This window comes from Triticum dicoccoides, chromosome 1A (genome assembly GCF_002162155.2).
Source record: "Triticum dicoccoides isolate Atlit2015 ecotype Zavitan chromosome 1A, WEW_v2.0, whole genome shotgun sequence".
NCBI classification, from domain to species: domain Eukaryota; kingdom Viridiplantae; phylum Streptophyta; class Magnoliopsida; order Poales; family Poaceae; genus Triticum; species Triticum dicoccoides.
In genome coordinates, this window is record NC_041380.1 from 266,718,937 (window position 1) to 266,737,808 (window position 18,872).

Genomic DNA, 18,872 nt, shown 5'->3' on the forward strand with positions numbered 1-18,872 from the left:
CAGCACTCTACTTAACCTGGAGCGACGACTGGAACGGCATCCAGTGGATCAGGAACAACCTGGCGGCGGCTACCTACTTTCCTTTCCCGAACCCTAGTTCATCCCTCTTATTCCCCATTCGAGCATAGCTCCTGTAATCGATTGTAATAGCTACTACTTCAAAGAGCATAATAGATCAACCCCCCTACCTTGAACCTATCAGAGTGGTGGTGTGAGAGCGCGAGAAGGGTGAAAGTAGGGGAGAAATGCCTGGGAGGAGGGAGACGGGGAGGGTGTTTTACTTGTTCCCAACCATGCAGCAAATCTGTTGATGAGTAGATTTTATTGACTCAAAATCAAAATCAAGAAAGGGGATATAAACACAGTAAACACGTATCCAACTTCTACATGACGAAGATTCGCACAACCAACAAAAATGCGCACACAACAAAAAATTAAGCCCGCAAAGAGCGAACCATACAAGATCGAAGCTCTGCCTACACACATAAAAAAAAACCTCCGAAGAAATCAATACAGTGGTTGACGAACTACAACAACGAACCTGCGCACTAACCATTTCTTGGCATCGAAAAAGACAATGAGGGAGATTCTTGGGCAACAACACCTCTTGGAATGGGAACGACGCCCAATCATCACCGTCATCGCTCCAACCATCAAAGATCGCCGATGCTCTGATTGCCAGTGCATATTTGGCCCCATCGGGTCAAATTTGTATACTTCATTATTATATATACTAGTATCTTTTTTTAAGTTTGTGGACGAAAGAATCACATGCAATCAAAGTTTGTGGACTGTAGAGAGAAGCTCTCCGATCAAAGGTCAATCCTGATCCTCTACCTCGGTGGGTTCAGTAGTGTGCGCTCCTTCGCCGCTCCTTGCTCCTCTGCTGCGACAGCGCCGTCATTTCGCGCGATCTCCGCGATCTGTCCAGCATGTCCATCATCGCCGGCGTCACGTACGAGTACGACGCCGTGGCGCCCGTCGTAGATATTACCGTCGTGCCAAGGTCCGCCTCTGCCCTGCGGCGCGTCGTCCCGCTGTCGCCAGACATCTGCCGCGATGTCGCGCGCTGCTGCGCGTGCGAGCTCAGCCCTGCCAGCATGTACGCGCGCCCGGACAGCTCGTACCGCCGCCGGTCCGCCACGCGGGTGCTCATCTCCTGCAGATCTCGGGACAACTCTACGCACATGGAGTCCCCCGCTCGGGCCGCCGCGGAGCGCGCCACGGCTCGCTGCCCGCTCTGGAGTATCTCGGCCGCCTCCTCGTGAGCGCCCCGCTCTGCCGCCGCACGAGCCGCGGCGATGCCGTCCGTCGCCGCCAACCGGACGCGCTCCCGCTCGACCTCCGCGCAGCGCTCCAGGCTCACCGCCCACGAGGGCCTCAGCACCACTGCGTCCTCGCCGTCCACGTTCGTTGGCCATCCAGTCACCATGTCTCGGTAAGCGCAGCTGACTTGCATCAGGTGGGTGACATCCGTGGTGGATCGGGCCCTCGGCACGTCCATGAGCAGCAAGAAGCGCCTCTCCTCGTCGGCGTACAGCTCGCCGACGTCGATGGAGGCGGAGCGGCCATCCACGTTGATGTGGCTCCTGTAGCAACCAGAGTTGACCGACCGGACGCGCACCCCCGATTGCGGGCACGCGATGTCAACGCGCAATTCCTGCACGGCGACCGAGAGGAGCCCCCCGATGCATTGAGCGAATGCGTCCTGGATGTCCGCCTCGTTCTCGATGAACGAGAACGTGCCGCCGGTGGCCTCGGCGATGGTATGCATCGCCGCCGCGTCGTGGTCGGTGCCGAACCCAAACGTGTGGACAGGCGCGGACCGGTTGCCGGCTCCGGTGTACATGAAGGAAGGAGGCACGAGCGCGTCGTAGTTGGCGTCACGGCCGCGCCTGGGCACGGTGTACGTGTCCTGCCCGTCCGACAGAAGTATCACGCTCGCGACGGCGTTCCTGTGGAGGCGGTCGTCCAGCACCTTGGCGGCCTTGCGCAGGGCGGCTCCGATGTTAGTGCCGCCGCCCGCCGCGAGGGACTGCACGGCGCGCTTCGCCAGGTCCTTCCCGCCGTCCGACTCCGACATGCGCGCGAGCCGCATCAAGCGGTTGGCGCCGGACGAGAAGGACACGACGCAGAGGCGGTCCGCAGGGCCGAGGCTGTCGACGACGAAGCCCATGGCCTGCTTCAGCAGCGCCAGCTTGCTCCCCACCATGCTGCCGCTTACGTCGAGCACGGTCACCAGGTCGATTGGCGCCCGCGCGCGCGGCGGGGCCCCTCCGGTGGCGGCGCCACTAGTCCCCGGAGCCCTGGCGTGCACGAGCACGGCGAAGTTCTCGTGGGGCGCGTCCCGTGCCAGAGATGAGTACTCGCAGTGCGTGCTGAGCGCCACCGCCAATGACCCGCTGGACGTCGCACTCGCGGCACCATACTGCCGGTCGCCGAGAGGCCGAGGCGCCCGGAGCACCGGGTCGTCGTCGTCAAAGACGCGTGGCTCCATGGGCCGGAAGAACGGCTGTGCCGGCGCGCGCGACGCTGGCGGCGGCTGTGACGGCGTGGAGCTCTTGGAGGAGCGGAAGGACGGCAGGTCGCGGCATCGCGCGCTGCAGAGCGGGCAGGCTTGGCGGCTGCTGGCGAGGCTCCCGGAGACACAGCGGTAGTGGCACTGGTGGGAGCAATCGGCCGTGAAGCCGCTGCCGCCGCCACCGCCACGGCACATGTCGCCGTTGCAGATGGCGCATGTGCTGCTGTTGCTCTCCATTGCCGCCCCTGGCTTGGCTATGGGCCTCTGACCGCAGGCAGAGGAAATTGTGGTGAGAGAGGTTTGACAAATAGTACAGGATGACAGCGATTGCATTATTGCTGACTGCGTTCCCGCACGCTCCGTGTTGAACACGATTTAAATTGATACTCCCTCCATTCCACCGCCGAATAAGAATTCCAGTGCTGATTTCGCTGACGTGGTAAGTGGTACTGAATCAGCTCAGCTGCATGCCCCCTTCTTTTGACCGGTACTACGGCCGGCGGGCAACGTGCCGGCCTGAACCGATATCGTAGTACTAACACAAGACCAAACCGCCAAAGCTGGTCCGGTGCCCTCGGGGGCAAGCAACCTGCACCGTCTGGTGGCGATTGGGCGCTCTTCGACGTTGAGGGGGCAATGGCGGTTTCTGATCCGTCCCCTTCGGCGGGCGGTTCTTCCTCGGCAGATCGCTCGGCGGATCGTGTGGAGGAGATGATGAAAATGCTTCGGCTGACAGCAGTCGAGGCGCGTCCTGTGGTTTTGGATGACGAGGATGAGACCGATCTAGTGACAACGTCTTTGTCGCTGAATTTGGTACCCAGGTGGACGGAACCAGGGTGATCGATGGCTCGCCATGGTGGTGGGCAAGCATGATGTTCTGCTCAAGCTCTTTGATCTGAACATCCAACCTCTTCAAGCCAAGTTTGATCGGTTGGCCATATGGACCCGGATTATGAACCTGCCACCAAGGTTGATGAAAGCTAAGCTTGGTATGGAACCTGCCAGGCCCATTGGTGATATTGGTAAGGTGGATGGTGATGCTGACGGTTGCTGTTGGGGTGGATACATGCGGGTTAGGGTTGAGATCGCCATCCAAGAACCGTTGGTCCGCTATGTGACTGTGAGTTCGGTCAGGCTCCAATCGACGGACACCTATTCCGTGATGTATGAGAGACTGCCTTTTCACTGCTTTTCGTGTGGGATCCTCGACCACTCTTTGGTCTTGTGCCCTAACCCCGGCATGAGGGATGCGAATGGAGACTTACCATATGTGGCGAAGAAGCTCTGCGTTTCAGATGAGGGTCACAAAAAGTCCGATGGTTTGAAATCATCTACCGCCTCTTCCACTGCTGGGACGGATGACAAGTCGGGCGGCTCTCGGGTCGGCCTCATGTGGTCGGGCTACTGCGGGTGTGCCTCGGGCTTCCAATGCAGCGGACGGCGAGGTCTCCTCTCCTCTCAAACGGGCTAGTCGAGGCCGCGGTTGTGCGCCCTCCTCCCGTGGGCGAGGGAGGGGAAGGTCGACTGCCACGAGCAGGGAGATTTTCTCTGGTGGTCAGGAGAAGAACGACACTTCTGGGTAGAAGCGGAAATCGGCCAAGTCACTCCCATCGGGTTCGGCCCAGGATCAGGAACTAGCTGATGCCAACTCTCTAGCCCGGGTCTTGACTTCAGATCCTCTGCCTGCTGCTTCTGGTGTGGAGCAGGTCACTGATACGGAGTCCAACAAGAAACAACGTACATCAGACCCTCGATCGGCGGATCCGGCAGCGGCTGCGAGGCAGGCCCGCCAGACACAATGAGTATCATCTGCTAGAACTGTCGAGGCCTGGGGTCGGACTCGACAGTTGGCGAGCTTCGCTGGCTTGTGAAGCTCTACCGACCCTCCCTCCTCTTTCTTTCAGAGACAAAGATGAGGGATTCGAAAGTAAAGAATTTCATGTGGTCTTTGGGTTATTCTGGTTGTTTTGTCGTTAGCGGCGAGGGGCTCAGTGGGGGCCTTGCTCTCTTCTCGTCACATACAGCGGCAGTGACAGTTAGGGCTGCCAATAAGCAGTGTATAGATGTCAAGGTCCAGCTGGAGGAGGTGTGCCTTGGTGGGCTTCTTTTGTCTATGGGGAACCAAGGAGAGAGGAACAAGTTCACTTTTGGGAGCTCCTTCGACATATGCATCCTTCCTGGACGGGTCCTTGGATTTGTTGTGGTGATTTCAGCGAAGTTCTTATTCAGGATGAACACTGTGGTCCTAGGGAGCGGTTGTACTTGCAAATGGCTGCCTTTCGGGATTGTTTGATGGATTGTGGACTATCTGATTTGGGTTACTCGAGTCCGAAGTTCACTTGGTGCAATAAGGAAGATCCCAACAACAATGTCCGTTGAAGTTTAGACCATGTTGTGGCTAACAGTGCCTTCACTAGTCTCTTTAGTGATTGCAGTGTGGAGAATGTCATTGCCACTACTTCTAATCACTACCTAATCCTGATTTATCTGGATCGTGTGTCCCAACAGCGCCGCTCGGCACCGGTACAACATGGTTTCAGATTTGAAGCGATGTGGCTGCGAGCGTCTGATTATAAAGAGACCCTCGAACAAGCGTGGTCTGCTGGCAGAGATGGCCTTTCTTCTTTGAGTTCGACATGGGCAAATTTAAAAATTGTGGATGGCTCTCTGCGTTCATGGAGCAAGGAATCTTTGGGCTCCATCCGCAAGAATATTGGGAAGATGGAGCATCGTCTGGCTTCTATTAGGGCTTCTCTGCCTTCCCCAGCATCTTTATCAGAAGAGAAACACATTGAGAGCCAACTTTGCGAGCTGTTTGAACGGGAGGAATTATGGAAAGGCAGCGTTCATGGGTGGATTGGCTAAAGTCAGGGGATCGTAACACTAAGTTCTTCCAGGCCAGAGCGCCAGCTAGACGAAGAATTAACAAGATCCATTCATTTCTCCGGGAGGATGGTTCAGTTTGCAACTCTCAAGGGCAGATCAAGGGAATGGTGTAGTCCTTCTATGAAGATCTCTTCACGTCGGAACCACGTCCGGCTGCTGAGGAGGTTTTACAAGCTATTCCAAACAAGGTGTCTAGTGAGATGAATGCGGATTTGTGCAAGCCTTATTCTAATGACGAAATCAAGACGACGTTGTTTCAAATGGGTCCAACCAAGGCCCCCGGACCTGACGGTTTTCCATCCCTCTTTTACCAGACACGTTGGGATTTCTTGGGGGAGGACATTTGTCAAGCGGTTCATGGTTTTTTGGAGGGGAGGCCGATTCCGGAGGGCTTTTGTGATTCGGTCATCGTTCTAATTCCGAAGACTATCAAGCCCAAACACTTAAAGAACTTTCGCCCTATCAGCCTTTGCAATGTTCTCTACAAAATCGCATCCAAAGTCTTAGCTAACAGGTTGAAGGCCATTCTGCCTGTGGTGGTGTCTGAGACTCATAGTGCTTTTGTTCCTGGCAAGCTGATCACAGATAATACTCTGATTACGTATGAATGCCTTCACACCACCAGGAAACAACGAGTGATGAAACATTTCTTTGCTCTCAAGATCGACATGATGAAGGCCTATGATCGTGTGGAGTTGAGCTATCTCCATCAATGCTTGACTAAGCTGGATTTTGCTTCTTCCTGGATTGAGACTGTGATGCGTTGTGTGACAAATGTTCGGTATGCAGTCAAAGTCAATGGGGAGCTAACTCAACCAGTGATTCCATCTCGTGGCATTCGGCAAGGGGACCCGATCAGCCCTTATATCTTTCTCTTATGCACCGAAGGTCTATCTAGTCTGCTATTCCAAAAGGAGGCTTGTGGTGAGCTACATGGGATTCGAAACGACCGTCATGGCCCGTCTATCTCACACCTCCTTTTCGCGGATGATAGCTTTTTCTTTGCTAAGAGTGATCCTCAGAGTGTGGCATCATTGGAGGCGACCCTCAGTTCATATTGTGCGGGTTCGGGGCAAGCAATCAATAGAGATAAGTCAACGGTGTTCTTTGGTAATCATTGTCCTGCTGAGGTCAAGGATCGTGTGAAGAATCGGTTGGGTATAAGCAATGCGACTTTTCATGGCTCTTACTTGGGTATGCCAACAGAGGTGGGCACCTCTCCTACAAGCACTTTCAAGTTTCTCACAGATAAAGCATGGCAGAATATCTTTGGCTGGTCGGACCGGCCTATGTCCAGGGCAGGGACTGAGACTTTACAAAAATCCAAGACTCAAGCGATTCTCACTTTCATCTCTAGTTGTGTCCACTTACCGGTAGCGATATGCGAGAAGTTCCGGTAGATTGTGTTTGATCAATGGTGGGGTTGTGAGGATGGTAAGAAGAAGATGCATGGGCGCCCTTGGGATTGGCCTTCCACACCAAAAGCACTCGGAGGCATGGGGTTCAGGGATTTGGTTCTCTTTAACCAGGTGATGCTCGGTAAATAGGGCTAGCGCCTCTTGATGGACCCTGGATCATTGTGTGCGCAGGTCTTAAAAGGGAGGTATTTTCCGTTCTGTGACTTTTGGAATGTATCTGCTCCCTACTCGGCCTTGGCCACTTGACGGGCCATTCTTCATGGTCGTTCTCTGCTTAAGAAGGGGTGAAATGGGGGCTCGGGGATGGAAGGAGCACACATATACTCACTGACCACTGGATACCTTCTACTCCTTCGGCTTTGCTGCAACCCTTGGCTCCAATTCCTGCTTCGGCTACTGTTCACTGCTTGTTTGATGAGGAGAATGAATGCTGGAATGAGGAAAAACAGTGAGAGCCTTCTTCCCTGATGAGGTAGCTAATGATATCCTCAGAATTCATATCAACTGGGAGGGAGGGCTGGATTTTGCTCGGTGGCCTTTTACCAAGTTTGGAGAATATACTGTCCGTTCGGCCTATAACATGGCGAGGACGAGCTGTTTCTTGTCTGACCGTAATGCTAATGGCGGGGATCAATCCTCGAACTGGCCTTTGGAGGAAAGATTGTGGAAGAAACTGTGGAACGTTCAGGCTCCAAATAAGATGAAAATTGTGCTTTGGAGGCTGGCTCACGATTGCTTGCCTTCGGGTGCACAAATGCTGCAGCGTCAGATCCCGACGAGGACAGACTATTTTTTCTATGGGCGTCCGGAGAGCATAGTGTAACACCCACGATGCGGCTATATCTCACACGTGTCGAAGCACGACTTAGAGGCATAACCGCATTGTAAGCAATGTCGCAAGTGAGGTAATCTTCACACAACCCATGTAATAAATAAGGTAAAGAGATACATAGTTGGCTTACACTCACCACGTCACACAAATGCATAAATATCATTACATTCATCCAGATACACTCAAGGTCCGACTACGGAACCAAAATAAAGAACAATCCCAAATGCGACAAAGTCCCCGATCGCCCCAACTGGGCACCACTACTGATCGTCTGGAAAGGAAACGTAGTATCATCATGAGTCCTCATCGAACTCCCACTTGAGCTTGGTCGCATCACCTGGAGCGGTATCATCGGTCCCTGCATCTGGTTTTGGAAGTAATCTATGAGTCTCGGGGACTCAGCAATCTCACACCCTCGCGATCAAGACTATTTAAGCTTATAGGAAGGGTAAAAGGTATGAGGTGGAGCTGCAGCAAGCACTAGCATATTTGGTGGCTAACGTATGCAAATGAGAGCGAGAAGAGAAGGCAAAGGCACGATCGATGAACTATGATCAAGAAGTGATCCTAGAACAACCTATGTTCAAGCATAACCCAAGACCGTGTTCTCTTCCCAGAATCCGCCGAAAAGGGACCATCACGGCCACACACTCTGTTGATTCATTCTAATTAAGTTAAGTTTAAGGTTTTCTACAACCAGACATTAACAAATTCCCATCTGCCCATGACTGCGGGCACGACTTTCAAAAGTTCAAATCCCTGCAGGGGTGTCCCAACTTAGCTCATCACAAGCTCTCACAGTCAACAAAGGATATTCCTTCTCCCAAGACAATCCGATCAGACTCGGAATCCCGGTTACAAGACATCTCGACAATGGTAAAACTAAACCAGCAAAGCCACCCGAATGTGCCGACAAATCCCGATAGGAGCTGCACATATCTCGTTCTCAGGGCACACCGGATTGTCCAAACTTCCGGTAGGCCAGCCTAGAGTTGCCCCTGGTGGCCACCGGCGGCTGACAAGTGGGACCAACACTCAGAGGAGCACTGGCCCCAGGGGGTTTAAAATAAAGATGACCCTTGAGTCCACGGAACCCAAGGGAAAAAGAGGCTAGGTGGCAAATGGTAAAACCAATGTTGGGCATTGCTGGAAGAGTTTTATTCAAGGCGAACTGTCAAGGGGTTCCCATTATAACCCAATCGTGTAAGGAACGCAAAATCAAGGAACATAACACCGGTATGACGGAAACTAGGGCAGCAAGAGTGGAACAAAACACTAGGCATAAGGCCGAGCCTTCCACCCTTTACTAAGTGTATAGATGCATTAAAAATAGACAAGATATAATAATGATATCCCAACAATAAACATGTTCCAACAAGGAACAAACTCCAATCTACACCTGCAACTAGCAACGCTATAAGAGGGGCTGAGCAAAGCGGTAACATAGCCAAACAACGGTTTGCTAGGACAAGGTGGGTTAGAGGTTTGACATGGCAATATGGGAGGCATGATAAGCAAGTGGTAGGTATCATAGCATAGGCATAGCAAAAGAGCGAGCATCTAGCAAGCAAAGATAGAAGTGATTTCGAGGGTATGGTCATCTTGCCTGCAAAGTTCTCCGAGTTGACGTAAGCTTGATCCTCGTAAGCGTACTCAACGGGTTCCTCGTTCACGTACTCGTCTCCCGGCTCTACCCAAGCAAGAACACAAGCAAAGGGAGACACAATCAACCACGTGCAATGCACAAACAACATGATGCAAAACATGGCATGATATGCGGGATGTGATATGCGATGCATATGCATGTTTCGGAAAGGAAAGATTGAACCTGGCCTCAACTTGGAAAACCAAGAGTGCTACTGGAAAGACGAGTTGATTTCGATCGAAATCAATATTAAGATCACCGGAATCAGATGCACGGTTTGCAAATGGCAAGCAAAACAAATATGGCACCGATCTGCGATTAACAGCACGAGGCCACCGAAATGCATCAAGAACAACAAACTACAACACTCTAACATAGCAACAAAATACATGGCAGGGATCCACTCAAGATGCTTGACAAAAGATGAACACTGATCTACGGCTAATTCACTCAATAGCAAGTTCAAACAAGCATGGCAAAAGTGCAAAAGATATTAGGTTTCGGACTAAGTGAAAATAACATGCCAGGAATTCAACATCAGGAAGCAATGTTTAGAGCAAGAAAACAACATGCTACAGGAACATATCATGGCAAAGCAAAGCATGGCATGAAGCTACTCAAAGCATACAACAAAAGTCCCTTGCTGACCATAAGCCAAAAGGGATCAGAAAATACAATGGCAACCATGTGAACATAGCAAAACAGATATTAAGTAGGCATGTTTACGAGCTCGATGCACTCACCACAAGGCATTGCATGACAAACTAAGCATACACCCAACAAGTAGACATGGCATAGAAGTTAAACATGGCAATAAGAACAACATAGCATGCATGGATCAACAACAACAAGCTCGGCAAAATTGCTTAACATGTAAACAATCTGCCAGGAACATTTTATAGCAAAAGTAGAGCTCGATTGAGTCAAGCTAGGGTGCTCCATAATTGCAAACAAAGACATGGATGGATAGAGCACCACAATATCTACAAAACATCCTTACTGATCATGCTCAAAAGAGGCACGGATCACTCTGTAGCAACATGAATACATGGCATAAACATATTGACAGGACAAAGACTTAGAATATTTCTAAGTCCCTGAAATCAGCAACATTACGAGAGCTACTTTGCATGCTTGTGCTAGTCATCACAGAGATCACAAAAATACATGGCATACACCCGTGTAAAGATGGCATGGCATACTTCAAAATATATGTAGAGCTCAAGTTCATAGGAGGCACACATCAATCATGGCAAAAATGACAAATGTCCAATTACTGATATGAAACTGAAACTAACAGAAACTAGCACTTTTCCAACAGCATTTAGGGTATCAAGATGAGCTCAAATGAACATGATGCAATGAGATGGAATGAAGTACTCATCGAGAATAACATTTCGATATGCTACACGCCCAAAACGGAGCCACGGTTGCAGAGATATGATGCGATGAAATATACAAAAAAAATAACTAGGGTTAGGGAAAAATTAGGTCAACCCTCAGATCCAGATCCAGATCCAGCACGCGAACCGAGGAGATCGACGGAGTTCACTGTTCGCCGGAGTTCGAGGCCAAGGCGGCGGGAGTTCACGCCGGAGCCCTCCGAGGCGGCGAGGCGCGGGCCGGACGGCGAGGTGGGGCGGCGTGGCGCAGGCCGGTCGCAGCGGTTGAGGCGGAGGGCGGCGCGGCGGTGCGGTCGCCGGCGCGGGGCGGTCGCTGGTGATGGAGCGCGGCGGCGTCGGGCGATGGCTCGCCGGCGCGGGAAGGAGACGGGGCGGCGCGGCTCCCAGGCGGCGCGGGGCGCGGCGAACGGGCTCGGGGGCCCGGTTCGGGCTCCGGCGGGCCGCGCGGTCGGCGGAGGCGGTGGCGACAGGTGGCGGATCCCGATTGGCCGCGGCGATGTGTCCGACAGCGGTCGGACATGTCCGGTCGCGTGGAGGGGAAGAGGACTAGGTCTAGGGTTGGAAATGACCCGAAATTTTTGGAGGGGGGCTATATTTATAGGTAGGAGGAGCTAGGAAGTTCCTAATTGAGCACGGTTTTCGGCCACGCGATCGTGATCGAATGCTCTATATGATGGAAGGGGTTTAGGTGGGTTTTGGGCCACTTTGGAGAGGTGTTGGGCTGCAACACACACGAGGCCTTTTCGGTCCCTCGGTTAACCGTTGGAGTATCAAACAAAGTCCAAATGGCACGAAACTTGACAGGCGGTCTACCGGTAGTAAACCAAGGCCGCTTGGCAAGTCTCGCTCCAATCCAGGAATGTTTAATACCCACACACGAAAAGAGGTAGAAAGGGACACTGGAGGACATAGGAGCGCCGGAATGCAAAACAGACAACGGGGAAAATGCTCGGATGCATGAGACGAACACGTATGCAAATTCAATGCACATGATGACATGATATGAGATGCATGACAAAGACAAAACAACACGAAGACAAAAACCCGACAACGAGGAAATATCATAACTTAGTGCCGGAAATGGCAAGAGTTGGAATACATATATGGCAAGTTACATACGGGGTGTTACACATAGAGCATGCCCTACTGTTTTGTGTTCACGCCCGTGCAGTTTGGGATGAGATCAAGGCTGCTTTGGGGATCAAATTGTTTCACTCATCTTTCAGCTCTCCCAAGCAATGGCTGTTCGACTTGCTCGTGTGCGGCTCCAATCAAGACATATCCATGATCATAGTGGCTTTGTGGCACATTTGGGAAGCCAGGAATTCTGCCCGGAATGAGCCAGCGGCTCCTCCTCCGAAACGCACAGCAGCAAGGGCGCGGGCTTACACGGAGATGATCTTTCAGCACATCTTCAAACCTGGGCATGCAGCTCCTCTGGTGTCACCGGCTTCTAGCTCTGGGTGGTCTCCTCCTCCGCCAGGTACAATGCTTCTATATTCAGATGCCGCAGTTGCCTTGGAGCGGAACTCGTCGGTGGTGGGTGTTGTGGTGCAGGACCACACTGGCCAGTGTGTGGCGGCGGCCTCTGAACCTCTACCTGGTGTCTCCTCCCCGGAACTAGCTGAAGCGCTGTCTCTTTGCCGGGTTGTTCTGTTGGCTCGTCAGGAGAATTACTCGCATGTGATCTTCCATTCTGATTGCCTGTCGGTGATCCAAAGGCTGCGATCTTCGGCCCGGGACCGGTCCATGGTGCGATCGATCATTTCTGACATCAAGGCGGCCTGTGGAGCTCTGTCGTCTGTGTCATTCCTGCATGTTCGTCGACACTGTGTTGTCTTAGTTCATGTTCTAGCTAGGTCTAGTTTGAACTCTTTGAGTCTTTGTTTTTATCACTCTGCTCCGGATTGCATCCAGGAGACTCTCTGTAATATGTTTGCAGGTTAATAAAGGCCGACGTTTCTCTAAAAAACACCAAAGCTGTAATAAGTGACATAAGAGCATCTCCAGTCGGGCCTCTCATACCAGTCTCAAATGCCCGGACAGGTTGTCCGGTCACAGACCGGTTAAAGAAAATTAACCCAAACGGGTCTCTTAAACCATGAACAAACGCCTGGGCAAACTGGTACATGCCTCATATCCAGTCCTAATATAGGGCTGACATGGGACGGCTCGGGCACGCCTGGGCGCGTCCGTCTGACTGGCCCGACCCACCACCGGCCCACATCCGTTCCACAAAAAAACCCAATCCGGGCGCCTCGCTCCGAACCCTAGCTCACTCCCCCGCTCTGTCCTCTCCTTTCCCTCTCCGATTCTGATCCCATCCACTAGGATATCCAGCTCCGACAGCAACTCCGACTCTAAGCTCGACTACAAGGAGGAGATGGCCCTCCGCATTGTGCTAAGTGGTCCAAGGTGGAGACTGGAGGCAGCTCCGGATCTGGAGCGTCGCCGCAGCTCCTATGCTGGTGCAGCGCAGACGTCGGACTGGACCCTCCCGGCCCGCATGCAGTGACACCAGGATAGCATAGTCCGCACCGCCCCCGCGCTATCTCCTTCCCCCGCCATCCACCACCGCGGGACGGAGGCGCACCCCAACGAGGACGGGCGTCTCCTCGCATGGGTCTACCGCCGGTCCCTCACGACGGCGGAGACGCACGCTCGCTGCCTCCGACAGAAGAACGCCAAGGCACTCTGGCTTGCTATTGAGCGGTCGAAGCGCGAGGCAAAGGAGGCAGCGACGAAGAAGGCTCGGGTCGCCAGGTTGAAGCGGGAACAGGATAGGGCAGTCTGTCTGATGAAGGGGCTCGTCGTCCTCTCCGATTCCGACGACAGCGACGATGATAGGTGCACCTCCTCGTCGGACGACCAAGACCCTCTCCCAACCGCGGACGCATACAGTTGCGCTGGCACTGGAAGTGCAAAGGCCCCGCGAGGAAGTTTTGATTCCGCCCCCTCCTCAATGCTTATATCGTTTTTAGTTGTAGAAGTTTAAGAACTTATCCGATGAGGAACTATGATCTTTTGGATGTGGCGAAGTTTATTAATGTTCGTTTGCAGCCGATCTTGTGTTCCATTGCAGTCGATTTTATTGTCCATCGTTTGATCATGTAGAGTAGATCAACGTTGCATGTATAGTATGGATATAAGGCGCCGGATATGAGTTAGGCGGATAGAGTGACAAATATGAGGCGTGCCCGATCAGTGCATGCGGACGCATCCAGGCGCGTCCGCGGGCGTTTGAGGGACCAGATATGTCCATCTACTTCCAATCTTTAACCGCTGGCAGCGAGCCCATGGGATATCCCTCCTTCCATCTGCCGCTCTAGCGGCAGGGAGGTGTGGAGATCCTTGGTGCTTCAGCATCGGCTTGTAGATAGTTTAGGAATAGTTTTCGCGGCGGCGTGGCTTCGATGGCGGCGGCAGTGACGCTCAGACGAATAAATTTGCGTCGACTTCCCCCATCTCGGTGGTGCTCTCCTAGGCAACGCCGGCAGGTCGATGGCTCATGTTCCTCTCTGGTTAGTCGGATTAGCGAGGTTAGTTTTTTCTCGTGTGGGTCGGCGGTTGTTGTTCCAATCAGGAGTGGCGATGGCGATCTATGCGAGAGGATGATTGTTCCGGTGCTGGGTTGGTGGACAGCGGCAGGCAGCCATGCTGCTCTTCTTCAACTTCATCGGATGAAGACGGCGGTGCTGAAGTCTGGTGGGTGGCACGGAGATGCCCCCCAGCCGACGTGCTACATTGGACTTTGTTCTACCATTCGCTGTGGACGTGTTCTTTGGCTCACAAAGTGACTAGTGGCGATGGCGCTCCTTCGGATTTGGTTGTGATGGATTTTGGAAATATGCCCTAGAGGCAATAATAAAATGGTTATTATTATATTTCCTTGTTCATGATAATTGTCTATTGTTCATGCTATAATTGTACTAATCAGAAATCGTAATACATGTGTGAATACATAGACCATAATATGTCCCTAGTAAGCCTCTAGTTGACTAGCTCATTGATCAATAGATGGTTGTGGTTTCCTGACCATGGACATTGGATATAATTGATAACGGGATGACATCACTAGGAGAATGATGTGATGGACAAGACCAAATCCTAAGCATAGAGCTTTTCTAATGTCAAGTATCATTTCCTTAGACCATGAGATTGTGCAACTCTCGGATACCGTAGGAATGCTTTGGGTGTATCAAACGTCACAACGTAACTGGGTGACTATGAAGGTGCACTACAGGTGTCTCTGAAACTATCTGTTGGGTTGGCACGAATTGAGACTGGGATTTGTCACTCCGTATGATGGAGAGGTATCTTTGGGCCCACTCGATAATGCATCATCATAATGAGCTCAATGTGACTAATGAGTTAGCCACGGGATCATGCGTTACGGAACGAGTAAAGAGACTTGCCGGTAACGAGATTGAACAAGGTATAGGGATACCGACGATCGAATCTCGGGCAAGTAACATACCGATAGACAAAGGGAATTGTATACTGGATTGATTGAATCCGCGACATCATGGTTCATCCGATGAGATCATCATGGAACATGTGGGAGCCAATATGGGTATCCAGATCCCACTATTGGTTATTGGCCGGAGAGGTGTCTCGGTCATGTATGCATGGTTCCCGAACCCGTAGGGTCTACACACTTAAGGTTCGGTGACGCTAGAGTTGTAATGGGAATAGTATGTGGTTACGGAAGGTAGTTCGGAGTCCCATATGAGATCCCGGACGTCACGAGGTGTTCTGGAATGGTCCAAAGGTGAAGATCGATATATTGGATGAAGGGTATTGGAGTTCGGAAGTGTTCCGAGGGCACCAGGCTATGGCCAACATGACCGAAAGGTGTTTCGGGAGCCCCGGCAAGTGTTGCAGGGCCTCATGGGCCAAGGGGAGGGGCAAACCATCCCACTAAGGGGCTCTGCGCCCCCACACCCTTTCCCATGTTACCTGGGGAGGTGGGGCGCCTCCACCTGGCTTAGGAGGCAAGCGTCCACCTGCTTGTCTTGGGGGGCAAGTCTCCCTAGGGTTTCCCTAGGGAGATCCAATCTACCCTAGGCGCCGCCCCCTAGGGGAAACCCTAGGGCGCCTCCCCCTCTCCCCTTCCCCCTATATATAGTGAGGGGTGGGAGGGCATCCACACCCTTCCCCTGGCGCAGCCCTCCCCTTCTCCAACTCCTCCTCCTCTTCCGTAGTGCTTGGCGAAGCCCTACCGGAGAACCACGAGCTCCTCCATCACCATGTCGTCGTGCTGCTGGAGTTCTCCCTCAACTACTCCTCTCCCCTTGCTGGATCAAGAAGGAGGAGATGTTCCCGGGCTATACGTGTGTTGAACACGGAGGCGCCGTCCGTTCGGTACTAGATCGGATCTTCCGTGAGTTGAATCGCCGCGAGTACGACTCCATCAACCGCATTATTGTAACGCTTCCGCTTAGCGATCTTCAAGGGTATGAAGATGCACTCCCTCTCTCTCATTGCTAGCATCTCCTAGATTGATCTTGGTGACACGTAGGAAAATTTTGAATTATTACTATGTTCTCCAACAGTGGCATCAGAGCTAGGTCTATGTGTAGATTCTATGCACGAGTAGAACGCAAAGTAGTTGTGGGCGATGATTTGTTCAATTTTCTTACCGTTACTAGTCTTATCTTGATTCGACGGCATTATGGGATGAAGCGGCCCAGACCGACCTTACACGTACGCTTACATGAGACTGGTTCCACCGACAGACATGCACTTGATGCATAAGATGGCTAGCGGGTGTCTGTCTCTCCCACTTTAGTCAGATCGGATTCGATGAAGATGGTCCTTATGAAGGGTAAATAGCAATTGGCATATCATTGTTGTGGCTTTTGCATAGGTAAGAAACGTTCTTGCTAGAAACCCATAGCAGCCATGTAAAACATGCAACAACAATTAGAGGACGTCTAACTTGTTTTTGCAGGGTATGCTATGTGATGTGATATGGCCAAAAGGATGTGATGAATTATATATATGTGATGTATGAGATTGATCATGTTATTGTAATAGGATTCACGACTTGCATGTCGATGAGTATGACAACCGACAGGATCCATAGGAGTTGTCTTAATTTATTGTATGACCTGCATGTCAATGAAAAATGCCATGTAATTACTTTACTTTATTGCTAACCGTTAGCCATAGTAGTAGAAGTAATAGTTGGTGAGACAACTTCATGAAGACACGATGATGGAGATCATGGTTTCATGCCGGTGATGAAGGTGATCATGCCGCGCCTCGAAGAAGGAGATCAAAAGGCGCAAGATGATATTGGCCATATTATGTCACTTTATGATTTGCGTGTGATGTTTATCATGTTTGCATCTTATTTGCTTAGAACGACGGTAGCATAAATAAGATGATCCCTCACAAAAAATTTCAAGGAAGTGTTTCCCCTAACTGTGCACCGTTGCAAAGGATCGTTGTTTTGAAGCACCACATGATGATCGGGTGTGATAGATTCAAACGTTCGCATATAACGAGTGTAAGCCAGATTTACACATGTGAAACACTTAGGTTGACTTGACGAGCCTAGCATGTACAGACATGGCCTCAGAACACAAGAGACCTAAAGGTCGAACATGAGTCGTATAGTAGATGCGATCAACATGGAGATGTTCACCGTTGATGACTAGTCCGTCTCACATGATGATCGGGCACGGCCTAGTCGATTCAGATCATGTATCACTTAGATGAATAGAGGGATGTCTATCTAAGTGGGAGTTCATTAAATAATTTGATTAGATGAACTTAATTATCATGAACCTAGTCTAAATTGTCTTTGCAAATTATGTTGTGGATTAATAGCTCGCGCTTTAGCTCCTTGTTTTAATACATTCCTAGAGAAAGACTAAGTTGAAAGATATTGTAAGCAATTGTGTAGACTTGGGCCGTAGTCTGAGGATTGTCCTCACTGGTACACAGAAGGCTTCTGTCCTTGATGCACCGCTCGGTGTGCCAACCCCTCTGGCGTCGTCTGTGGATGTTGTGAACATATGGTAGACACGTTCTGATGACTACCTGATAGTTTAGTGTGCCATGCTTTACGACTTAGAGTCGGGGCTCCAAAAGCATTTTGAATGCCATGGAACATTTGAGATGTTCCAAGAGCTGAAATTGGTATTTGAGGATCATGCCCGTGTTGAGAGGTTTGAGACTTGTGACAAGATCTTTGCCTACAAGATGGAGGAGAATAGCTCAGCCAGTGAGCATGTTCTCAGAATGTCTGTGTACTTCAATCACTTGAATCAAGTGGGAGTTAATCTTCTAGATAAGAGAGTGATTGACAAAAGTTCTCCAGTCACTATCACCAAGCTGCTAGAGTTTTGTGATGAACTATAACATGCAAGGGAAGATGATCCTGGAGCTGTTCATCGTGCTTAAGGCCATAAAGGTAGAAATCAAGAAGGAGCATCAAGTGTTGATGGTTAACAAGACCACTGGTTTCAAAGAAGGGCAAGGGCAAGGGCAAGAAGGGAAACTTCATGAATGGCAAGTCAGTTGCCGCTCTAGTGAAGAAACCCAAGAACCCAAACCCGAGACAAAGTTCTTCTATTAGGGGAATAGTCACTGGTTGCGGAACTGCCTCAAATACTTGGTAGATAAGAAGGCTGGAAACTTCAACAAAAGTATATTTGATATATGCGTGTTATTGATGTGTACCTTACTAGTACTCCTAGTAGCACCTGGGTATTAGATACCGGTTCAGTTGCTAATATTGGTAACTTGAAACAAAAGCTACGGAATTAACGGAGACTAGCTAAGGGCGAGGTGACGATGTGTGTTGGAAGTGTTTCCAAGGTTGATGTGATCACCATCGCACGCTCCCTCTACCTTCGGGATTAGTGTTGAACCTAGATAAATGTTGTTTGCATTGGTGTCTGCGTTGAGCATGAACATGATTAGATCATGTTTATTGCAATACAGTTATTCATTTAAGTCAAAGAATAATGGTTATTCTGTTTACATGAATAATACCTTCTATGGTCATGCACCCAATGTGAATGGTTTATTGAATCCTGGTCATAGTTATACACATGTTCATAACATTGATGCCAAAAGATGTAGAGTTGATAATGATAGGACCACTTTCATGTGGCACTGCCGCTTAGGTCATATTGGTGTAAAGCGCATGAAA

The 18,872-nt window shown here is 50.9% G+C and overlaps 1 protein-coding gene across 1 annotated transcript; it reads right to left on the reverse strand.

Annotated features, from left to right (window-relative positions):
• Positions 1-487: 487 nt before the first annotated feature.
• On the reverse strand, positions 488-2,901 carry LOC119268270 (E3 ubiquitin-protein ligase WAV3-like). Its single transcript, XM_037549866.1, has one exon. The coding sequence runs from the start codon at positions 2,852-2,854 to the stop codon at positions 848-850; it is 2,007 nt and encodes a 668-aa protein (XP_037405763.1). The 5' UTR covers positions 2,855-2,901; the 3' UTR covers positions 488-847.
• Positions 2,902-18,872: the final 15,971 nt, after the last annotated feature.

Excerpts from the sequence above, each read along its gene's own strand:
- LOC119268270 (XM_037549866.1), bottom strand. The coding sequence starts at position 2,854 with ATGCAATCGCTGTCATCCTGTACTATTTGTCAAACCTCTCTCACCACA.